The sequence below is a fragment of the Takifugu rubripes genome, chromosome 15, assembly GCF_901000725.2.
Source record: "Takifugu rubripes chromosome 15, fTakRub1.2, whole genome shotgun sequence".
Lineage (NCBI taxonomy): Eukaryota > Metazoa > Chordata > Actinopteri > Tetraodontiformes > Tetraodontidae > Takifugu > Takifugu rubripes.
In genome coordinates, this window is record NC_042299.1 from 2,474,925 (window position 1) to 2,500,730 (window position 25,806).

Below are 25,806 nucleotides of genomic sequence, written 5' to 3' on the forward strand. Positions count from 1 at the left end.
TCGCTCCTTTGCTTTTTTCAGTCAGGAAAAATCTCAATGGTCCATTGCAGAGCATTTGAGGCACTTCTGGTCTGGCGCTCGTTTCTGAAAGTAGGTGTTCAAGTTGGCCCAAGCCTGGTTAAGATCATCAACTTTCCCAGCAAACTGGCTCTCTCCCCAGCTCCATTAAACAAGCAGTTGTAAATCCTATTCTTAAAAAAAAAAAATCATCAGACCCAAAAAGTTTTGGCCCATCTCTAAATTACCAAAGCCATCAGTGAGTAACTTACCTTCTTTCAAATCAAATCAATCTTTATTTATTTCGCGTCTTTTACAATCAAAATTGTTTCAAGGCGCTTTCCAGAATCCCAGGGACCAAACCCAGACCTGCAACAGTGGCAGGAAAAACTCCCCTTTAACAGGAAGAAACCTTGAGCAGGACCAGGCTCATGTAGAGGGATCCTCCTGATGGGGGGGCTGGGTAGAGAGAGAAGAGAAGGGGGAGGACAGGTAGAGGAGAGGAGAGGAGAGGAGAGGAGAGGAGAGGAGAGGAGAGGAGAGGAAAGGAGAGGAGAGGAGGGGAGAGGAAAGGAGAGGAGATGAGAGGAGGGGAGAGGAGAGGAGAGGAGAGGAGAGGAGAGGAGAGGAGAGGAGAGGAGAGGAGAGGAGAGGAGAGGAGGGGAGAGGATGGGCATAGAGCATAGAAATACATACAAAATACATTATATTGAGTATTCTTTCTGAGGACCAGAATCTATGTGATTCTCCAGTTTGGGTTCCAGAAAATCTACTCAACCGAGAGCACCTTTAAAGTCTCAAATGATGAGCCGATGGCAGCAGATTCTTGTCAACACACTGTCTTAGTGCTGCTTGGACAGCTAAATATTATAATGCCTGACACAAAGGTCATGTGGAGTACCTCACGGATCACAGTAAGGACCCATTCCATTTATGCTGTATAGACTCCTTCTTGGAAGGCTTGCACACATTAAAAAGATCATTTCTATGCAAATGACATACAGCTTTGTTGTTCCTTTCATGAATTCGAGGTAGGGAAGCTCTCTGATCTACAAAGCTGCGTGTCTGCTGTAGGAGAACGGTCGGCAACCAATCACCTGCAGTTAAATTCACTGATGCTACCCCTGATGGTAAGACTTCCCTAATCATGCAACCAAATCTTGCAGGGGTTGTTTGATCAATCAGTATCTGCAGCACCATAGACGATATCTGGTCAAAAACGGTGACTTCGTCCATTTGTTTCCTCCAAACTACATTACTGCAGGTCCTTTTTCATATGTTTGAACAAGGCCCCTTAAAATTCAGATTGTCCAGAGTGCAGCAGCCAGTCTTCAAACAGGAACGTGGGAACAAAAGCACATTCTTCCTATTTTAAATACATTTGCAACCTCTTCTGGTCGTTGCTCTGGTCGAAACCTGTTGGCGCCAGAAAGTTTTGACAAAACGAGAGACCACCTGTCGTTTCAATCCAATGCGCCCCATCGATGGAATGTGCTACTGCGTCTGACTGAATCTGACTGGAAAAAAAGGAAACAAAACATCTAAAGACAATGAATGAACTTAACTTTTAGTTGAAGTAGATTTTCTGGTTTTGTTTTAGGCTTTTATGATGAAATTCAAGTTCATTTTACACTTATTTACCTTAATTGTGGTGTATTTCATATACTATTTACTTTAATTTGTTCATTTTTATCTAATTTTAAGGCATTCTGTGACTTTACTTATTAAAGGTGGTGTATAAAAAGTTAACTAACTTGCATATTGAGGTTCAATATCTTGACATGGAGAAGGCTGGAGTCCAGGATTGACCCATGACCTTCAGAATAAAGAAGTAACTGAGACACCTGAGCCGTAGAAAGGACCCTCAGCTAACTGAACCTTGAAACCATTGTTATTCCTTACGTTTTGAATGTTAAAATACACATTTTCCTCTTCTGCTGAGGAGTTGGGCCTCTTCAGCCTTTTGGAGAACCGTAGACACTGCCAGAGAGGAAAGATGGCTGAACACCAGTCTACGCTGCTTCTGTTTATATTCGAGAGGAAATCACTTCAGGAAAGCTCCAGGAACTTTGTCCTCACTGACATTGTCGATGATTTTATTCTGAAGAATTCCCTGTCGGTACCTTAGAAATGCTTCATTGCAATGTCTCGTCTCGTCTCAACTTGTCATGGGGGCCCTATGTGAGCTTTTGTGGGTTCGGTACCGTACTCAAGGGTACCTCAGCAGTGCCCTGAAGATGTTCTGGCACCAGTTTTGTCTGCGCTGGTGCTTGAACTTGAACTGAGAACCCTACGCTTCCCAGCAGACTGAGCTACCACCTCCCCATTGTGCTGCATTGAGTTCAGTTTTGCCAATATATATCCCTGACCTTCATCAGAATAATTATTTTCCAAATCATTAATACAGGTAGATTTCATGAGGTGAACGCTCCGTATTGGCAACCATGGAAACCACCGAGCCACCACTGCCAAACCCACAGGATGTAAATGTTTATTGTAGTTTGTATTTCTAATAAAATCCCGCAGCACTCTTTGCTGAAGGGCGGTGATTGATTGTTAGAAGGTGACACTGATTAAGCAAATACAGGGGTTCTAATACAAGGTTTTTAAAGGTGTTCTAAAATAGTAAAACTTTAGTCCTTTAAGGATTTTTGTTCATTGCACACCATTGTACTTCTATCTTTGCGAGGACTTTTACAGGCACATTGCATTCTCCAGCTCTTCACCAGAACTCTACAAGAACTCTACAAGAACACACACGCACCCTTGTACTTGTATCTCTGTGAGGACTTTCATAGCGAAGTCCCCAGCTCCTTACAGTGAAAGTTCACAGCTCGTCCACTGACCCTGACCTCAACCCAATTCTAACCTCAACCTTAAAACCATGTCTTAGACCTCAAACAGCCCTTTGAAGTACATATTTTGTTGATGAGGATGTAGCAAGTGCACACACAACATTAATAGCAAAAAAAAAAAAAGAAATCCTACATTTCTCTTGGCATGCTGGGAAACTGAAGTCGAGGTAAACACATTCACACTTAAAGGTCATGGAAGAGACTTTCTTTTTTCTTCCTTTTTAATAAATTGACATTTTCATCAAAGTAGCTTGGGTTCATAATCACTCAGGATAATAAGAGAGAAACCATCACTCTCCTTTAGAAACACTCCTCCCTTTCTCATTTATCTGGAAACTCTGTACCTTTAAATACAATAAAATCTCTTGCTGTGATTATAAGTGTAGGTTCTTTATTTGACCTTCTGAGGGCTGCGTGTACATTTGTACTCACAGACCAGCCATAAATGGATTTGTCCACCTGTAACAGTGAGGAAACATGCAACTCCTGCCTTAACACGTACTGTTTATTTCTTCCTGCACAAATTAATGTCTACCCCATTTCCCAGAAGTCTTTGTGGATAGATGCTAGCGCAGACCCTCACAGCTGCTCGGAGAGCACTGGAAGTCACTGGAAGTGCCCCGGGGACAGCCATTGCTTTCTCCTATCTGACACTCAGACCTAATTCCTCCTCTGCTTAACGAGCCACTTGATCATCCTGCCAACTTGTGCCACCAGATCAATTCCAGGGATAAAGAAAAAACAAGGGTCACATTTTTCCAACAGAGCAGAGCAGCACAGGTGACCACAGTGGCCCCTGTATGATATCATGGACCTGAGTTGTCCAACGATTTTGGTCTTTCTGTATCAAACTATTTTAATTGCACATAAAATTTTGCAGAATGTTCTGTTTTGTCTCTTTTATCATGCGGTGTAAACATGGGACTGAAAGGAATTTCAGCTTTTCTCTATGCGGCAACCTTGCTTCGCAAAATTTCTCTTTCCATAATGCAGCAACATACATCACTGTTGACAGGTCTTGACATTTTGACACAACGTTAGGCTGCAATCGTGTTTCGCCATTCAAGCTTTAAAGACAAAGACCTTGAATGGTCTCTCGTTTAGCTGAAAGCCATTCTGTCCTAGGGAGGAAACGCACAGCCTTGACACCAGGCCTGCAGGAGCAAGCGCATGCTCCTCGCAGCAGCATTTCCCTTTGGTTGGAACTGGCTGAGGTTTATCAGAAAATAGCAAAATTCAGCAGAAGGCACAGAAACACTGAAGTTTAAAAAAGAGACATTCAAGCAAATAACAAGCTTCTCTCGCCTCCCGTCTCTTCGGAAGCCTGCACACTGATTTGTAATGACTAATTTGATTATTTAGCACTTTTAAATTTAATGCCTGAATTCCATCAATTCCATCCTTCTTAACTGATCAGCATAATTTTTTTTTTTACAAAATGGACCGTATTAGCTGGGCCTCTTTACGGACCTGACTGATTGAAAATGACACCGTTAATCGGTTTGTATCCTGTTCAGCAAATTGAGCGCGGTGTGAATTCAGAACCGACTGTGATAAGACCGGGGATGCTTTCATAATTCTCTGCAAGCAATCAATACCCTCCCTGTTAGAAGGCAGCGCCTGTCCAGATCTACCTGGTCCAGCGTCTGACAGCGTGTTCATTTCTCCAGTCGATGCAAACCTTCTAATTATGCCTCATCTGACTCCTAGCTCTTAGTTTTAAAAGGTCGGATTTCTCTTTAACACAGCCAGTGCTGAGCTGATATCAGTACTGGTATTATGAGCCACTGCTCATATTTTTCCTAAGTAAATCTCCTTAAATGACAGGTGAGCATCCAGAACTCTGCTGGAGCTCAGTCAGAAGTCGACGTGCTGTCTCTCAAGAGGGAGGGCTCCCAAAACTCAACCGCAGACATTTTTAATTGTGGGATCAACTTGCTGCTTTACTTAAATTCCATATATTACTGCGTAGGGGTCAAGATCAGATTGGATCGCTTTGACCAGAGAAGTTGATGGTCTTACATTTAGTAATGTATGTTGCAAACATCTACCAGATTAAGATCCAAAAATGCCGCTGCACAGCGATTTTTGCAGAGGATAGTAAAGATGACAGCAAAGCAGCACCACCCATATGTGCCTTGCGGCAGGCGAGCGGGGGTGGGCGGGGTAGAGCAAACCGGGGTGCTCTGTGATTTCAGAATCCAAACAAGTTGATCCAAGCTGTGTGTAATTCTCCCCACAGATGACGACTTTTACAGCCTTTTCACTAGTATTCCACCCAGTGGGATCTGTAAATCTGTCAAGGAGGGAGTCGATTCTATTGCCTCCGCTCTAATCTCATTTGCCTCCGGGGCCAGCGGAGTGTCAAATGTCGTGACTGTCTCGTGTGGCTGGGGGCGGCGCTGCACCGCTGCCACGGGTCTGCAGGTAAAGCCCACCTGCTCCACATTAGGGGCTTCATTAGAACCCAAGTCACTGGGATTAAGAAAACTTTATTTCTCCCTAATCTATCTATCTATCTATCTATCTATCTATCTATCTATCTATCTATCTATCTATCTATCTATCTATCTATCTATCTATCTATCTATCTATCTATCTATCTATCTATCTATCTATCTATCTATCTATCTATCTATCTATCTATCTATCTATCTATCTATCTATCTCTTCATTTTATTTTGGGGCTTATTACCCTGAGATATACATGGCTTCCCAATTGTCCTGCAGAATCTCTTTGATGATGAGTCCTTTCAAGTGAAAATTACACTTGTAGCTTGTTAAAGTGGAGGGATTCTTAGTTCTACTCTGGTCTGCTGCCGCTGTTTCAGTTTGAGCTGAAGGAGAGTGCTTTTCTGGTGCATCATTTTTCCCCAAATGCTGCTTTTATTGCATCAATAACAATGAAATATATCAGTGCTAGAGAGAACCGGGCCCTTTGAGGGTAAGATGATGGTCCCCCATTATAAAAGCCATGACGCGTACATGCAACACAATGACAACAATCAGAGAACTATGGGATACATGAGAGGATTAATACAGGATTAAATTGATCAACCGGCCAACCGAGTCATGTTTGTAGAAGCTTTTCAGGTGCACAAAATGTCGTTGCTGTGCACAGCGGGGGGGAGAAACCTTGTGTGTGACAAAGGAAGCTATGGTACAGTCATGGTGTGAAATGTAAAGAAAGAAACAGCACAATGGTTTGCCAATTGCTTTCAGCCTAATGTATGCTCAGTTGAATGCAGCTAGTATAATGTACTGTTTTGCAAGTCATCAGATATAATTAAAAAGCACTGTGGGAAGGTGTTTGAGGCCAGGACCACAGGTGGGAAACATTCAGGTCCTTGTGAACTGATGGAGGAGTTAACGACAAGCAACACAGAAGCACATTGATGTATTCAAAGTGAGAAAGGAGTGTGCAGTAATATGTGATCACACCACAGTATACACTGAAAAGAATACTGTATATGCAAACTACTGATTTTTTACTGTGCTCAGAGCGGGGACTGATGATCTGTTGTCATTATAAACCCTGACGTATGAGGAGAAATTGATAGGGACTGATTTAAAGCCATTGAAGCACACACTTCAGTTTTAATTAACTACTTAATCCTAGTGATCACTGTTGTCAGTGCGGAGGTCTAGTGTGTTCAGAAACATCCACACTGAGTCTCCAGAGAGGAGGAGTAGACTTGTGCTCCAACGGTACTGCAGCAGCATCGCTCATAACAGTCTTAGGTTAACATTTAATCTCAGTGAGGCCTTTGTTCAGCTCAGAGGATGCCAGCAACTCAGATGCTGCATCGTTTTCAGATTGGAGAGGAGAATTGATGGGTTGTGTGGGGACTGGGATTCTATCTCTCCAATCTCTTTTCCATTTCTTCCTTGGTTATTCCTTCTATTTCTTCCATCTCTATTTCCCAGACAGCTTAAGTCACTAAACATGGCTTGTCACTTCTGTTCGCGTCTTCCCAGGTTGTCCTTAATGAACCAGAAATGCAGCAGTTCAGAGGAGAGAAGCCCTTCCAGAGGGTTTGGCCAGGACACAGAGCAAAATATGAAGTGATGACTTTAACCAGGAGGAGCAGAAGAGACACGTCTTTTTATCACCTCCATGACTTCACCTGTGAAGTCTCAGACAGACAGATGTTTGTGAGACAGGTCACAGGTCATTCAGGTGTCAGACTGCTGGGATGGTACCACCAGTATGGGCCCATTTGGGAATAAGTGGAGGGAGGGAGGGAGGGATGGATGGATGGATGGATGGATGGATAGATGGATGGATGATGGATGGGTGATGGACGGATGGATGATGGATGGATGGATGGATCATAGATGGATGGATGATGGAGGGACGGACAGAGGGATGGATGGGTGGACAGATGAAAGGAAGGATGGAGGGACGGAGAGAGATGGATGGACAGATAGATGGATAGATGGAAGGATTGATGGATGGATGGATGGATGAGGGAAGGAGGGACGGATGGATGGATGGACAGATGAATGGATAGATGGAAGGATTGATGGATGGATGGTTGATGGATGGAAGGGTGGATGGATGGCTGGATGAGGGAGGGATGGACGGAGGGAGAAAAGGACGAAAGGAAGGATGGGGAGGGAGAGAGATGGATGGATGGATGGACAGATGGATGGATGGATAGATGGAAGGATGGATGATGGATGGATGGATAGATGGGTGGATCGATGAGGGAGGGACGGATGGATGGACAGAGGGAGGGAGGGAAGAAAGGATGGATGGACAGACAAAAGGAAGAATGGAGGGAGGGAGAGAGATGGATGCATGGTTGGATGGATGGATGGATGAATGGATGATGGATGGATGGATGGATGATGGATGGATGGTGGGGGGACAAATGGATGGACAGGCAGATGGACAGATTGATGGATTTTATCTTTTGTCACTGACGATCTGTCTTATTGGTGTTTGAGGAATAAAACAAATTCATGTCTGTGAATATAATCTGATCTCAGTGGAGGCTCAGATCATTTGATCTTTCAATAAAAGAAGCATGCTTCAACTCTCATTTTATTCTCCTCTCATTGAAAAGGACGCTTCCATTCTTTTAGTTACAGCTAAATACTGGACCATTCCCTCCTTTGGTTGGACACACAGAGGCTGGACAGCACATAACAATGGTCTCACACACATCTTCTCTGGAAGTCTTTCCAAAAAACCACTGAAAATGTGCACATTCAAGCACTTTCATAGAAACACACACGGGGAGTCAAACCTCATTAATATTCACATTTAGTGGCCACGTGGTCATTAAAAAGGATGCATTTTTGCTAACATATATAACGTTGCATCAGTGCCCCTTTAATGCTTCCATAGGCAGCATTCCTTATGGAAACAAGAGGCTGGATGAGGGGAGACTTGGTGGACCAATAGTGGAGGCTCCGTCTCTGCACTTAACTTCCCACTGCTCAGGGGTGATGAAGACAACTGTGGCCACCATCAATCTCGTTATTTCAAAGTAATGGTCACTTCCTGTTGGCAATGTCTAACACCTGGGGTCGTTCCGATATTGATGCTTGAGCCCGCTGTGATTGAGCTCCTTCTCCTGGAATGTGTGTGCCACCAGAAAGTTATATCCACTCAGCTGCATCCTATCCCACGGTCGTTATCGTCCCTGTTGGGTCACTTTTAATTATGATTTTCCTCCAGGAGCTCAAGCTCCTTGAGTCAAGTGCTTCTGTGCACACATTTGTAAGTGATCCTGCAATTTACTTGGGTTGGCGATCATTTGCATACAATGATAGATTGAATACAAAAGAAATACGTTTAGATTACCTCCTTTTTGTTGCCCCACCATGCTCTCCCGAGGTCCAATTATATGCTGAACACAATTCTACACCTGTAGGATAGTGTGTGATTAATGTAGCTACAATTTGCCGCACATTTTAAATCATTGAGATTTATTTGAATTCTCTGGATTGTTTCGCCCCACGCAGTAGTATGATGTGTTTCCGCAATCGGCTCACTCGAGTCTGCTAGGTGATAATTCATTAATGCCACCGACAAAGACCTCATTACCACAGCTTTCCCTTGTGCACAATGGGAGTCTTAAAGATGGAAGATGACCATCTGGAAGTCATCAAGTGGGATCACTGCGCGGAGCAGAAGACATAACCATTTAACTCTCTGCCCAGAACGCCGCTATGATCCATTTCATGACCATCTAGCCTTTGACTCCCCACCATGCTTTCAATCACCCTGCCAAAGACAAAGTGCCGCAGACCTCAGCTCATCTGGGGCCTCCTTTCTGCGTCTGAAGGTGCACCTATTTCCACAGTACCACTGTATTTTTTTCCTCACATCTCACATTTTTACTTTAATTTGATTCCAGAAAAAAAGCTAGTTTCCCTCTCTGGAATAACCAGGTTAACGGGAATGTAAAGTATTTATTTCCAGATATGTACTGAAAATCCAGCGCACGGTGTTCAAAATCAAAGGTTAAATGTTAAAAACGCGGCTGATTTCCTGGTTAATTGCAGGGAAAAGCCCATCGTCTGCAGCCGCACGGATTTAATGTGTATCCCAGCTTGAGCTGTGAGTGGAATTGCACGGTCAGGTCAGATATTAATACAGCTGTCGGGAGGACTGAATTTAAGCTGGATACGCACGCATCCAAATAAACAGAATCGCCATTTTATCAGCAGCATTCGATATCAGACGAGCGGGGCAGAGATAATGTGCTGTTTCCTTTTGAGCGTTTGGAATCTTTAGATGGTGTCACCTTCTCCAAAAGGGCCCTGTACCCCAGGGTTCTGCTTTAATGTCCACCTGCCACTAGCATGGCAACATACGCAGCCATTTACCTTAAACAGCGAGCGAATATTCGAGGAAATGTCACTTTTTTCCTCTCGACGATATTTGAAAGACAGACGTTTAATTAGACGGGGAGGATTTCACCAGCGTGTCTTTCAGCAGAATTAGAAAGGGGATTTGGTTGAAGCCCAGGAGAGGAGGAAAACTGGGAAAATAAGGAAGAATCCATTACATTTGGGTGTAGATTTGAATAAAAGCACTGATGCGGGACTGATAACTGCTCAACGACGGCTGAAAAGAAATCCGCACGGCACGTTCAGCTGGATGCAGGATCCCCCTAGAACACTGTAAAAGTGACTGAAGGTGATAAAGTCACACCTGAGTGCTCTCGTGTTGATAAAATGTTCATATCTTGCTCCGTGGCTGATTCTACACGGAGACAACATCCCTGTGAACGGTAGCAGTGAAGTAAAGCATGCAATAACACTGTCAGAGCTGCTTTCATGCTCTGCGCTGTTCAGAATGAATGAGCTCTATATTAGCTGATGCTTAAGGTGATACCTTTAAATTGCTTTCATACTCCTTTCATTATGCGGTGTGTTTGTGCCCCGTATCGCCGGCGCCATCGGGCGAATGGGAGCCCTTTTCAGCACCGAGGTCTCAAAACTTGCTGTGAAATTCTTATTGGACAGATGGGCAAGAATAGCTCTGTACCAGACTCAGAACAGTTGGCATCTAGATTACAGTGATCAGCAGCTTTAATCGGTTGTGCTCTTACAGCAGCTCTGTGGTTTGCAGTGCCATTTCCCTAATGACGCCGGTAATGTGCAGGCATTGTTTGCCGTTGTTTCAGGCTCCGTCACTCAGTCTTCCTCCTGAAACCTCTACCAAGCACGGCAAAACGGCCTAAAATTAAATCGCAGCTTTGGATATTGCGGCGACAGGCTCTCCATCACTGACAACCAGCAGTGAAGGACAACAGGAAATGAATACCGGTAACATTTATTTTGGTGCTGTTGCGCTCCGAAGTGGATAACGCAGCTCCGCTTCCAGCAGCTCAACATGGCAGAGCCCAAATCATTACTTTTAAACAATCTCCCAGCTTTACCGGTCACCTGACGCCATTCCGGGAAAGATTGCAGGCCATTTTACTGTCACTCTTATAGAAAATATTGAACAAAATGGACATATCTGGGTTCTGTAGGAGTTTCATTAAGCGTTGTTTACGTTATGAATGTATTTTCCCCCCATATGTAAGTGAAATAGGCCAATTGAAAGCAAACTTACCACTGAATGGAGTCATCACACTGCATACTAATAACGTCTGATACATCTCATGCCGTGCTGGCTCACGGATTTTTATCAATATATCTTTGTGATCGCCTGCTGGGCAGGTGGACCAGCTAATTGTAATTACCTCCAGTAAGGAAACTGTGTTTTCACCCCTCGTATCATTTCTTGTTGCTTTAGTTGCCAGTAGAATTAATTACAGTTTGGACTGAAATAAAAGAAATAGCATTGAAGCTGGGAGAGCCCATTATTTCTGATCTACGTCTAGACAATGAAGCAGTTCCAGATCATTCCAACTTCACTGTAATTATTTAGCATAATGGAGGTTTTTTTTTTCATTTAATGTTGCTGTGGACTATTCTGTAGTAGATAATGCTTTATTAAAACCCTTCCCAACTTCAACAGTGGAGTTGTAAAGGCTGTCCACCCCCTCAAAGTGAAAAGCTTTATGATTAGACCACATTCACTCGGAGAACCAAACCCCAGAATGATTCAAGAACCTGTAGGAGAGCCACTTAGAGTGGGATTACATGATCAAACACTTCACTGTAAGGTTGTGTAATACTGGGATGAAAGAATCTTCCAGATGACAGTTAAGTTGCTCTGTCTGTTGGCATGGACACCAGAGCCGTCGGAGCTCTTCTCCGGTCCACTTCCTGAAGCTGCGATGGAAACCACCAGATCTGAAGTGGTGCATCTATTAGCATCAGTCTGCTGATCTGAGGGTGCTAACAACAGCAGGGATGAAACCCCAGACATGCTGAGCACGATGAGCCACGGCTGCACCTCTCTCTGACTGACATGAGCGGGACCAACAATGGCCATTAAAGTCATTATGCTGATTAACAAGTCAGTCCTACGGGGCCTGATTAGCAGTGACATCCTGACATAATAAACATTGGCAGGAGTTATCTGTTAGCCTTTTCTGTCTGTCACTCATCCACTTCCAAACGGAGCGACTTCCTTTCCTTCCCGTTGCTCTGGGAATCCTCATTTGTAGGGGCTGTTTTGAATACGTCATTGACAGCGTGTTGTCTGTGCCCAGGAGGAAAACATGCTTTCATAGTGACGCGCTGCTGCTGCGCACTGCCTCCTGCCAGAGAATTGTGGAGACGGCTCCTGCAGAATGGAAGCTCTCTGGTCAATGACACTTTGACAGTATGTGAAGCAAAGGTGTTAGCGAGGTCAGACAGCTTTTACTGTCAGCACCCCCCCGTCCTTGTTAGGCAAGGATGATTCTTCGCTTCCTCATCATGATATTCCTTTTGCGTGTCTCCTTCCAGTTGCCAATGTTGAGTTCTTCCTAGCAGAGGTTGTCTTTGTCAAAGACAATAAGGGTTAGGGTTAGTCCCAATAGTCATCTACAGCCCTGAATTCACTGTTGAAACCACGTGAGCGCTTTTGCTGGATTTTGTGCAGGAAACTAATAAAATGTGGACTTTGTTCATTTCTTTCTTTCTGAAACACTGAGTAATAACTTGATGGACAGAAGCTGGAGCGTCAGATATGTGATTATTTTGCATGAGAGAGCTTTGTTTGCTGCTTTATTCATATCGTAATGGTTGTTTGCCCAGGAAATGTTGGTTTGTACAAAGGCTGGTGCTGGGAAACTCCTCCACTCGCTCCGATCGTTTGGTAACTGTGAAGAATTTTACTGCAGCGGTGATTAAACAGGCTGAGTTGAGCCCAAAGTTGGACAGATTGACTGGCCTTTTCTGGGACGGATGACATCCCATGTCCCCACCGGATGTTTGGCTGCACTCATTCATTTTGGTGGTGACTTTCTCCAGCTGAGGTGGCTGTGACATTTATAATCTGTGTGGAGGTGGAACCTTGATTATGAGCTGCAGCGCTCCAAGCAAGTGATGTGACTGTACGGTATAGCATCCTGGAAAAATGTGCTGCCGGGAGGCTCCTACTTCTGGATAGTGACATTCTCATTCTCACCTCTCTCAAGAGCCGGACTATCGAAGCGTTTCAATGCTGTCGGGCCCCGAGGCCCACCCACACCTTCTCTGGCCTCACATTTAAGTACAAGTTGGGAGGAAATTTGCACTAAATAACCCTTGAAAGGTGTTTGAAATAGCACCAAAGTCAATGTGTGTCACTTTGAAAAAGCTCCCATTTATATTTTTTAACATTTTGGATAAACTGCACTATTGCTGCCGAACTACATTTATAAATCCACCTTTCCTTTGTAGAGATTTGTACCTGGTGTGTGTGACACAAAGTATGTGCTAGTTCAAATGATATATAATGCCCAGCGTACACCAATGTGCACCATCAAGGTGAATGAAATCACATCATTAATAACATCATACTGTACATTTCTAATGTTTGGAGCAGCAGGTACACCTTTAGACATTGGTTAGAATATATAGATACTAGAAATAAGTAGATATTAGGGGCTAGCTTTTTTTTTTTACGTGAGAAAAGGATTTATTTAGTCCACATTTTCTGCTGGAACATCTATTGGATTTAGTTTAAAACACATTAAAAGACAATATTGATTAGATCTGTCAACGCTAAATGAATTGAAAAGTGTTGACCTCCATCTGAGGCTTAAACTGTAGCTTTGATGCAAGCAGACAGAGATATAATAATTATCATTACAGGATTTATTTTTTTAAACTTCAATTTAATTCAATTTGTTTCTTCACTCTAAGATGTGGAACGCAAAGGCATCTTAGCTTAAAACATTGACCTTTTGACTTTTTAAATAGACTTTTATACTTTAGAATGTGTTGTTATTGTTGTGTTGCTGTGGCAACTGTGACTTGCTAATGGTTGGGCAAAAGATCCATATGCAAACACAAGAACTGTACCTACGAACAAAGATGTTTGGGATATCAACCAACTGACAAGATGTTTCACATCATTAAAACTTGTGTCGATGCAGCACACACACACGCACATCCCAGTGTGATCTGGTGAAAACGCAGTTTACTTGCCAACCATCATTTCGGTATGGAAGAAGTGTTTGATGTGTGTTTTAATTGTTCTAAGTGTTACTATTCTGGTGAAATTGCTTTGTGTTGTGTAGTAGACGATCGCACATCTTTGACTCGAATGGCAGCTCAGATTCCAAGGCTTCCAAACATGATTTATCCAGAATTCTCTTGACATTTGGTGCAACATTGTTTCTGCTCTTCACCACGAAGCTCCTGTTTTGTACAGTAAAAATAAAAAGCCATAATATGGACATATTTTATGGTATTGTGATATCATTTTAAATGTCATGCAGGACCCTCAGAAGTGGAACTTGGGAGCTGTGGATTTGTCATGTCAGCGTCCGTGCGTGCATGAATGATGTGTGTTGTCTGTTGTTTCCATGCACATGTGGATGAGTTCCTGTCACGTCAGGTCCGTCAGTGACGCTGACAGAAAGTCAAGTCTGATGTGATTCAGAGCACCGACAGGAAGGGACAGAACTCCCGCCAGCACGTGTAAGATGCGCACTCCGCATCCGAGTGCTCCCATTTCTTCTCTTTTCTAAATAAAATATTGGCTTTGTTGATGCTTCCCCAGCAAACGCGGTGGCTCTGTTTGCCTTCCCAGACACAGAACCCCGTGCGTTTGACTAAACTTGCTGTCAGCGCGCATTGATCGCGGATTATTGTTTTCTTCTTTGGTGTAAACGCGCGCGTCTCTGACAGCTCAGTCGGCCATAGGGTCGAGTGTGCGCGCACCGCGGCTACCTGGAGCAGATTTGGATTAGAACTAGACTGAATAATCTGCCCAGAACCGTTGACGGGGAGCGAAGAGCGACTGTCCTGCTGTGGGCTTTTTTCTCTGCCTCTGGCTCGAAGCGATGTCTCTACGCGGATACTTTGTCGCCTTTTCCAAATGCGCACTTCTGCTCTGTCTGAGGATTCTGCTTCTTGTGCCTGCAGGGTTGCCCGTCCGCAGCCAAGGAGATCCTCAGTCGGACAACAGAGTGATGGACAATATCACAGTCCGGCAGGGAGAGACGGTCTTCCTCAGGTGAGTCCGCGCTCTTCTTTTTTCTTGATGCGCTTTGCAGCCTTTCCGCGGCATCCCTGAAGTTGCGCGCCGCTGAAATGACGCCTTCAGCGTGGGGGAAGAAGCAGAAACAGAACTGAAGTATTGTCTGCTCTCCCCCCACCCCCCGTTACCGCCAATGGGGTTGAAAGCGGGGGTGGATTTCAGGGGATTAGTCTGGAAAACACTCAATCCAGAAGCGATACTCTGCTAATCTGTAGCAGCTGTTAACAAGAGACTTAACGTTTTTAATGGTTGTTTGATGGTGCAGAAATGAAGGTGGCGGAAAGGATTGGAGCGTGTGTTTATCAGGTGAGGGGGGCAAAACACTTCAGTAACTTGAAGGTGTTACAGGTGAGGAGTGTATCAACCGGGCTGAGGAGTACGTGCTCCCGACTGGAGATCCTCTGTGGTGACCTTTCCCCTCCAAACGTCTTCTGAGGTTTAGGAGGTTGCAGGGATTTGTGATGCTTTCAAGTGCCGTCGGAAAGAAATGTTGGAAAAGTATTGACTCTCGGTGGCAAAGGGTAGAATGTTGTGCGTGCGCGCGCGTACGTGTGGGTTGAGTCATGATCGATTACATGAACTGTCAACTGCCATTTGATATTTTGAATGCTACGAATTTGCCATCTAATGCTAAAAAAAGCACCCACGGTCGATCCTGGTAGATCCACAGTGGTTTGATTGTAGACTGAAAATGAGCGTTTGTAAATGTAAAAAAAACAACAAAAAAAAACAACTTTTGCAACTGGAGGTATAGAAGTGGCTGATTTTTAAAGCCCTCTTATAGTTCCTCGCTTCATCCATCCATCCATCCATCCATCCATCCATCCATCCATCCATCCATCCATCCATCCATCCATCCATCCATCCATCCATCCATCCTCTACTGGTTATCCGGGGTCGGGTCGTGGGGGCAGCAGCCTAAGCAGAGAGGCCCAGACTTCCCTCTCCCCAGCTACCTCTTCCAGCTCATCCGGAGGGATCCCCAGGCGTTCCCAGACCAGTTGAGAGACATAGTCTCTCCAACGTGTCCTGGGTCTTTCCTGGGGTCTCCTACCGGAGGGACATGCCCTGAACACCTCACCAGGGAGGCGTCCAGGGGGCATCCTAACTAGATGCCCAAGCCACCTCATCCTCACCTCATCCTCACCTCACCTCATCTGGCTCCTCTCCTCGCTTCTACAAATTCAAAATGTCAGAGCGCAGCGTCCCACAGCGTTCGAGGTCCAGTCATCTCCTGCACGCTGTCATTGTTATCGGCGTCCCGGTCTGCACTGGGACTCTGGGAGGACGGAGAAAATGGAAGATTCGTGCTCCTCGTTGTATCTTAACCAACCGGTGGGTCCTTTAAAAGTCTCTGCTCAGGACCTTAGGACTTTCACTGGGACATTGGACTGGATCCAGTGTCCATTTGTCATGCTGTCTTCCAGACACTCCAGTCTGGGTTCTATTCTAGCTCCCAGTGTAGAGAGCACCTGCTGCCCTCCTGTATGCTGGCAGTTTAAGATGCCGCTACTTCTTCATTTATGCACATATTCAATTGTAGTTTAAGGGTCAAATCATTTAGCCGCACTTCAGAAGCACTCGGAAATGTCCAATCCAAGACTCAGGGTAGTAGTAATGTCAATGATGCTGGCCTTCCTCTGTTGAGTCGACTCCTCCATTTTGTGATAAGTGCCACTTCCTCCTAATCAGGGTTGACCGTCCGTCGCGGCACACGCTGTTCACATTGGAGCGAGAGCGGAAGCACGAAATCAGCCAGGCAGGCGTAGAGAGAACATGCAGACGCCCAGCAGAACTGGAAGCTCGTTTCATTCCACCACCGTGCTGCTCCACTTCTATCACCTCTGAGTGGAGGCGCATTCCTCCTTAACTCATGTTACAGATGTGAGAGACGACTCCTGCTGAGCTCTGTGCTAACAAGCCCCAGTTTTGCCCTTTTTGACTGTTGGCAAATCCAAGGGTGGTGAAATATTTGGAATCCAATCCACATGGAGTTGTTGTTGCTTCCTTTGTGTTCCGCGAAGGACTGCAGCCTCATTTGTCTTCCCCATTCCGAGCTCTGACTTCATCGGTAAGTCCACCGTGTAATCCTCCAACAACAGCATAGCAGAGTTTATACAAAAAGACCGACCGCAGTGGCAGCGCCACCTTTGGAGAAGCTTCAGACCACGGAAGCGTGCGAGCCGTATCATGACAACATTGGTCCATTTCATCATAGTCCCCCATCTTGATGCCAACATCCGCAGCGGTTCTGCCTCTTTTCCAGTCCAGCCTGTAACCAGACGACAGTGTCGTCACGCTTTGGCGTTGTGTTGACGGAGGAGTTTCCTCACGGAGGAGATGAGAAGATAATAATACTTGTAAGAGGCTACGGTTCAAATCAAATCAAATCAAATCAATCTTTATTTATATAGCGTCTTTTATAATCAGAATTGTTTCAAGGCGCTTTCCAGAATCCCAGGGCCTGACCCCAGACAAGCAACAGTGGCAGGAAAAACTCCCCTTTAACAGGAAGAAACCTTGAGCAGGACCAGGCTCATGTAGGGGGACCCTCCTGCTGATGGGGGGGCTGGGCAAAGAGAGAGGAGAGGTAAAGGCACACTGTTCCCATTTAGTTAAGAGTAGTGATGGGACGAGCGACACTGGTGCGTGAGCACTGTGCCGAGAGCTCAAGAGTGAAACCCCGTATCGGTGCGTGTATCGCTTTAAGAAAGAATCACGTGACCGATACAGGAATTGTATCGTTTGGATGTGCCGCGCCAAAGTGTGTTTATAAGGAAACAAACTATCGACATGTCGTGGGTTTGTTGGATGGAGTTTTGCAGTTGCGCAATTATGGATCGTTCTAAGAAGTTTTCCCCAGTGTGGAATCATTTTGATCTTGTGAAATCTTTTTCTCCTTTCAGCATTGTTTACTGTTGTATACAATTTTTAACGGTGGCGCATTGCACTCACTTTATCAAGTGAATGACCTGTGATACATATGATAGTCAGTTAAAAAGCCTTACAGTTGCTTTGTTCATTTTATCTCATAATAACGAGATCCTGATCTCGAAATCATGAGATAGGGTGTCTATTTTTTTAACAAGTGAATGCAATGCGCCACCTTAGTTTTTACTCTGTTCTAGTAAGAGGTTTGAATTGTTTGTAACGTTTTATGTTATTGTAGGTGAAGTGTCGGCTCTGCTCCTCAGAGCTATCTTACATCAATAAGAGCACTTCATCAATGCTGAGGCATTATAGAGCTCGGCATGGCAGTGAAGAATTGGCAGATACTCGTGAGAGAACCAGAAAACATATCCGCATCAACTTGCACTTAAAACTCTCTGCTCACCATCGTCATCTGCACCGTGTGAAAGAGTATTTTCTAAGGCTGGGGAGCTGGTGTCTAAGAGGAGAAATCGCCTTGGAGCACTCCAAAAACTTTTGTTCCTCAATAAAAATTCAAACTAATAACTTTTTTGTATTATTTCATATGATTTAACAGTTAACAAAAATGTGTACCTAAGTAAAAAAATTGTAACTCAAATTTGCTATACAGTATTTTATACCAACTCAGTTGAGCAAACAAGGAATTCCTTTACCTGCAATCATTTTATAACTACTGCAGGGGTCACTAGTGGGTGACCAACAAAGTATCAATACAGTGCCGACACAGTTTGTGTAGTGTGTCAATACACTCCTTGAGGTATCATCGTCCCATCACTAGTTAAGAGCAGTTGTCTACTCCAGTTTTCCTGTTTCCTTTGCTTTTCATTAGCAGATAGAATGTTACAGCTGTAATATATACTGTAGATACACACAGTAGCAGTACAAGTGTTCTTCAGAGCCCAGTTAGGCCAGTTTGAAGCCTTCCTTGTGTTTCTAGACTGATTTGACCCAGTAGTGAAGACTTGATCTGTGCTCAGGTTGTGTTCCATTCCTCTCACCATGGCTTTAAGGCCACTCCTGATGTATGGAGAGAATCCTTCCCCCCGATGGCGTCACTCGCCTGCTGTTGTGCTCGATGACATGAACTTGCACGGACCTTCTGGGAAAGAGCTTGGCCTACATTTATAGGATCTCTGTATCATTAATGAGAGTAATCTGGTATCTCCTGTGGATTACGGAGGGAGGATCTGAGCTGCAGTGGTATATTGTCAGTCGCGTCTAGGATCTTTCTTCTTCTCTCTCTCTCTGTTCCTCCTCCTGTCTTCCTTTGAAGTTAATTACTCCTCTAGTGCTATCCAGTAAATTACAAAGTGTCTGAAATGAAGTCGAGCTGATTGGACTAGAGCTCTTTTGTGAACGTTAATTTTTTGGCTATCTAGGAATTCTTGAACTGGAGCTGGGCAGCTTGACTTCTGCAGTTATAAAGCACTTAGCCAAGCGGTTTGAAGCTTTGTGCTACCAATTTAGCACAGCTACCAGCAATCGGATGCTGTTCTTACCACAGAAACTGGTGTTTCAGCTCAGCAGAGACAGATTAACTGCTTCACGAACCTGATGGACACTCATGTCATTTCATTACGCCTGTTAATTACACTGTAGTAGTGATGTGATGCAAGGCGATGTGTCCCTTAAAGATACTTATGTACACACTAAAAACACCCATAAACCGCCGGCAGGGATGAAAACATTCATGTCTGACAAAAACAGCGCCTTCAGCAGGAGGCATGTCAGAAAGCTACCCTGGAAATGTATAAATTCTATAGGCCCCTCGGGAAGACTGGTTCTTATTTACTATGTGAGCAGTCATGTTAAAAGGCATTTTTTAAATGAACAATTTGCTAAAATCACAAAATTTCCATCACAATTGTATTTGATTATTTGTTAAAAGACAGAATTCACATCTTATTTTAGTAGGTGTGCAAAAACTGATGTTTAAATAAACACGGGCTGATTAAAGCAAATTCTACCATCATAGTAATTATAACTCAGTCCTGTCAATCTGTTGCACTTTACATTATTTGTGTGAGGGAAAAATTGATATCAGATTAACTCTGATATTTAATAGGAAATAACGGTTAAGACCCACAGACAGCATGAGGACCGCTTTGTAGGATTGTGTTTGGGTGGTGAGGAGGAAGGAGGAGGACTCAGGATTATGTACTTAGATGATTCTCTGCTCCACCTCCTCTTCAGCACCAAGATATCAATACTACACATACACACACACACACACAACCAAGCTGTTTACCAACTGCCAGATTAGTTATGGATACACCTGAGCCGTGCTTTGGCTTAGACACTGTGCAATTTAAAAAGCAGTTCAACGGAGGACATTGCATCTTAAAAGTTCTAAGACAAGATCGTGTTAACATGGGGAAAAAAAGTTTCGTTTCAGTTTCTTTCTGCCTCAAATCAACTCAGGGAGAAAGACACGCAAAAACACACGCATGCAGTGCATCTGAAGTCACTGGGTCCAGCTGACCTGCAGTGAATCAAGGCTGGGTTAAGGTCCCCCCCGCATGTCCTCGGGGCTGAGCTGCACAAAACATGGAGTTCATGTAGCATCAACAGTCGCCCCGGATGGTCCATTTGTGACAAATAATCAGCATAAATAGCTTTGGAATTGAAAGAGGTTTTGCTGAGACGATTCATGTGGGTGTGATGTGAACACAAAATACGACGCGCTGAGAGAAAAAGTGTTGCGTAAAATGGAAATGATCGGAGAAACTTGGGAGCTCTTGTTCAAACAATAGTTTAGTTCTTATTTTTTCCCCTCTAGAAAGTCATATATAGGCCATGTTCTCTAATTTATTCTATATTTATGTATATATGCTTATAATGCTTATAATATGTATATATTATATATATGCTTATAATATATGCTGTATATATGCTTATAACATTCTAATCTATCTGTATTTATTTTTTTCTGTCTCTTTACTCTGCATTCGCTGCTACTATAATTCAATTTCCCCACGGGGATGAATAAAGTCCATCTTAATCTTAATCTTAATGTTCTCCAAATGTCACACTGAAATGGCAAGCTAGTCATGACAGCAATGAAGGTCATACATGTGGATTTAGCATATAATAGCACACGTGTATTAATGTATTCAGGGCAGCTCTCCTTACTTATCCAAAGCGTTGGTGTGTTTAATTGCGTGGGGCGAGAAGAGTTTTATTCCGCCAGCGATTATGATAGTCTTTAGAGGAAATGCATCAGGGAGCCTTAAAGAGTGCTTAAACCATGTGGCTCCTCAACGTGGTGCATTTGTAGTAGAGGAGAGCTGCACAGGTGCAGGTATAGATCTGATTCACTGCTGCCGTTTCCACTCTTACTTGCAAAACACTATGAAATCAACTATTGAGTCCCAGGGTGCAGCATTTAGTTCAGCCTGCTTCCTGGAGAGAGCTGAGATTTCAGTTTGTTGTTGGAATCACGCTGGGAAAAACCAGAGAAGCGCAGCGTGACGCATCCAGGCTCTGTGCATTTTCTGACTGCACAGATTGAGGGAAGTATAACTGTTTTTTTGTGTTTTGTTTTTCTGCTCTCTGAGGCCTGCTGCACCTTAAAGTGCCTTTTGTCCATCAACTCGTCAAATTGTCCTGACATGTTTGAAATGCCGGGCTGATGCTTTCAGACATAAATAGCAGAAGATCTTCAGGGTCAAATAACCCATCTGTTTTCAACGCCACCCCAGAGCTTCCCGATGGCGTGTTCCACGAGCCGGTTCCGGGCTGCTAATTTAGGATGCGCTGCTGTCTTTTGGATTTTGATGTTTGCTGATTGTTGAGAGGGAGGAAAAAACAGATAATTCACCCATTCATGCATATTTCTCAGCCCTTTTCTTTGGGTGAATAACCATAAACAGATCCATCGGAAAGTTTTGTAACTTATCAATTAACTTGTGCCTTCAGAGCCCAGTAATATCTTGATAATAACATTTTCCTTACGTCTGATGTGGACGTCTATTTTCAATTTCCATAAGAACACACTCCTTCCCGACTTAAACAAGGCGCAACCGCCCTCCCTGTACACGCATCCGTTCAGCCATGAATTGTTAACCTCCGCTGATATGCCTGACCCACTGTGATAAGCTCCAGCATTCTTCACCATTCTAATTAAGAATCAGCTGTAGTTAACAGAAGATAAATGGATGCTAATAATCGATAATTATCTGCATGGTGGCTGTTACACAAATTTTCTTAGATGTGAGTCGATGCTGAGTCGGAGGAGGTCAAATATGCTCCCGATGGCATTTGTGGAGTAAAAAAGTCAATAAATCAAGGTTACTGTGTTCAGGTACATCGTTGCCTTTTTAACCTGCTGAACCTTAATCGGGTGAATCGTGATTTAAGCAAAAGTGTTTCACAGTGTAAAAATTGTCCAGCGAGCATGTGAATTAGTTTCAATCTTCATACGTTAAATTCTTAATTATCGCCTTTCAAAGCCGTAAAGCAGCGCCAGTACAGCCGACGCCACAGTGACGCGTCTTCGTGAAGGCAGGACGGCAGCAGGATCAGCAGTGAGAGTTTTCATTTATTTCTAATCGCTCATATTGAAACAGGGCTGCTGAAGGATGCAGAGGAGAGATGCCCTGAGAGGGATTAGCAACACTTCAGGTAGCTTTTTTCATTCATCTATTTTTAATACCTGTCCGATCCAGCAGTGAGACAACCAGCATGGGCAGCTGAAGGGCTTTTATGTGTCAGGCAGATTTGCTTTGTCACCATGACTCTGTTAAACTCATCTTGTGTACTGATGATTATTATGAATTTATTGCTTGTGAACGCTATGCTGGATCTCACAGGAGGAGAGGGGAGCCCACCCATGCATCCAGCCAAGCATGTATATGCATACGCCTCATGAGGTGTGACTGTGGTGTCAATGCTGAAAAGAACTGATCTGCAAATGTTCTTGTTTTCTTCAGTTAGAACAAAATAATAATCAGCTTTACTCTTTCGATGCACCTTTTAACATCCGGGTTTAAAGTATATGCCACTATACTATATAAACATACACCCCCGTGTGCACGCCGCCACCCCACGCTGCAGGTCCAGGCAGCAGGACAGGAAATGTAGGTGGACAGAACATTTCATGATGTCCTCGGACCTAAAAGCCAACCGTCCCCAGGATGAACAAGACCCCATCCCCAGGACTGAGCTTCAGGGGAGCACGGATGGAGCCCCTGTAGTAATGGTGTAACGGGCAGGCAGATGGGCCTGAGAACCCTGCAGGAAAAACTAGGATCCATCCCAAAATCCTTCCCATGAAAGCCAAGGAGCCACCTGCTGCCTACACAATGGGAAGAGTGGTGGGAATAGAAGGCCCAGTCTCACACACATACACACTGATAAACACACACGCTCATTAACATCTGCAAATGCACCTGCCCATTGTGCAAATGAGGCCCTCTGATCTCCTTTGTTGAGGCATCCAACTCTCAGGAAGTCGTCAGTAAAAGGGGAGAGTTTACAAGCCAAAACAATCAATGCAGGCTTTTCCACATCTGAGGGAAAAACATGAACTACTGAGTGATCCCAGATGGTGGCCTATAATTCTTCTAATCAGTAATTATGTCCTTATTACCTTGTGATGAAAGGCCATGTTTGTCCTCTGAGTGGGAACATTTCACGGCTCCAAACTCTCCACCATTCGCTGCATAAACAGCTTATTTTGCTGCTACATCTTCTCTCGCTGTCCAACAAACAACGCTGCTGACCCTTCATTCATCTGGCTTTTTCCACCATTCACGAATAAATGACAGCAAGAAAACTGCTGACAACAGAAGCAAAGAAAATATATAAAGATATGCAGAGGAGAAGAGAGGAGAGGAGAGGAGAGGAGAGGAGAGGAGAGGAGAGGAGAGGAGAGGAGAGGAGAGGAGAGGAGAGGAGGGGAGAGGAGAGAAGGGGAGAGAAGAGGAGAGAAGGGGAGAGAAGGGGAGAGGAGAGAAGAGGAGAGAAGGGGAGAGAAGGGGAGAGGAGAGAAGGGGAGAGGAGAGGAGGGGAGAGGAGAGAAGGGGAGAGGAGAGGAGAGAAGGGGAGAGGAGAGAAGAGAAGGGGAGAGGAGAGGAGAGAAGGGGAGAGGAGAGGAGAGAAGGGGAAAGGAGAGAAGAGGAGAGGAGAGAAGGAGAGAGGAGAGGAGAGAAGGGGAGAGGAGAGGAGATAAGGAGGGGAGGAGAGGAGAGAAGAGGAGAGAAGGGGAGAGGAGAGGAGAGAAGGAGGGGAGGAGAGGAGAGAAGAGGAGAGGAGAGAAGGGAGCGAAGAGGAGAGAAGGGGAGAGGAGAGAAGGGGACAGAAGGGGAGAGGAGAGGAGAGAAGGAGGGGAGGCGAGAGGAGAGGAGAGAAGGAGGGGAGGAGAGGAGAGAAGGAGGGGAGAGGAGAGGAGAGGAGGGGGGGGAGGAGAGAGGAGGGGAGGGGAGGAGAGAGGAGGGGAGTGGAGGGGAGACAAGAGGAGGGGAGAGGAGAGGAGAGGAGGGCAGGAGGGGAGGAGAGAGGAGGGGAGAGGAGAGGAGTGGAGGAGAGAGGAGGGTAGTGGAGGGGAGACAAGAGGAGGGGAGGGTAGAGGAGAGAAGGGGAGAGGAGAGGAGAAGAGAGGAGAGGAGAGAAGAGGAGATGAGAGGAGAGAAGGAGAGGAGAGAAGGGGAGAGGAGAGGAGAGAAGGAGGGGAGGAGATGAGAGGATGGGAGGAGAGAGGAGGGGAGAGGAGAGGAGAGGAGAGGAGAGAAGGAGGGGAGAGGAGATTAGGGGAGGGGAGAGGAGAGGAGAGGAGAGGAGAGGAGAGGAGAGGAGAGGAGAGGAGAGGAGAGGAGAGGAGAGGAGAGGAGAGGAGAGGAGAGGAGAGGAGGAGGGCAGGAGGGAAGGAAGGGTCATGGTTATCATATTGAATAAAACCCCAAATCATGACATTGTATGACCAGGAGGGACCTTTTTCTTTTTTTTTTACGCGGGTATTTTTGTGAACAGATTCCCTGTAAACGAACCTGACTGGATCCATGCAACAGATCTAACAGGGACCCAGAGGAGGCATCCTAAAGGCATCTCTGCCACGCCAAATTCTACTCCTTGAATGGCGACCAGAGTCATTTATCATTCGTTTGAGTGTCGGCGGCAGACACGAGGACATCCCAAGCGTCTGTGTCCCTCTGACTGTCCTCAGTGTCTCTGCTCGTTTGGTGCCATCATGTGATGTTTTCACGCTCCTGGAGGTGTTTCTGAAGAACCGCCACTGCTGTGTTTTCTGTGTTGAGCATGTATTCAGAGATGTTCGCAGGCACTAATTTGAATCCCATTTGTTGTGTTGGGTCAAATGACGGAGAGGAATACATGAACCTCTGACAATTGAAACCATTTTCCTTTTAAGCTGCTTTGATGTCGCCGAACGTTTCTCTGCTCAGCATTTCTCTGACATGGTTTCATTAATAGATCCATCACCGTCTACTGACACTCGGTGTCTCGGTGGGTTTGTCTGGCAGCTGTGCTCTTCCACATCCTTTATACTGCCGTTCCCACCAGACTCCCTAAAGACAAGAACCAGGGTCAGAGTGAGAACACTCACGTACATTTTGTGTGGCTGTAAAAAGGAAATAAAAGCAAAACCTGCCTTTTCCCCCACATAACATTTCTGGATATTTATCCACCAAAGCGACTTTAGACTTGAGTCCAAATACGGTTGCACTTTTTGGTGGTTTTCATTCATTTCCATTGTATTAGCATTTTTGACTAAAAGCTAAGAAGACATTTTTATTTCATTTGTTTTTACTGCATTCTTTTAAATATAATATGTAATATGAAGATAATAGTAAAGCCTCCCTGCAGCTATTGTTGACCTGCTTAAGAGGTCTTACAACATTGTTTGAGCTGAATTTTCTTTCTCACAAAGTCAGACCCAAATGGTTGTTGTGAACGTTTGGGTAATTGCGCTGGCTC

The 25,806-nt window shown here is 44.7% G+C and overlaps 1 protein-coding gene across 4 annotated transcripts in view; it reads left to right on the forward strand.

Annotated features, from left to right (window-relative positions):
* ntm (neurotrimin) overlaps window positions 1-25,806 on the forward strand; it is a 250,314-nt gene that overhangs the window by 144,119 nt on the left and 80,389 nt on the right. Inside the window, exon 2 of one of the 4 annotated variants that reach the window (XM_029848607.1) lies at window positions 14,829-14,919. In XM_029848607.1, coding sequence (XP_029704467.1) covers window positions 14,829-14,919 — 91 coding nt within the window. Of the gene's footprint in view, window positions 1-14,511; window positions 14,920-25,806 lie in introns of those variants that run through there. The other 3 variants (XM_029848609.1, XM_029848608.1, XM_011619279.2) reach the window with 3 other exon arrangements.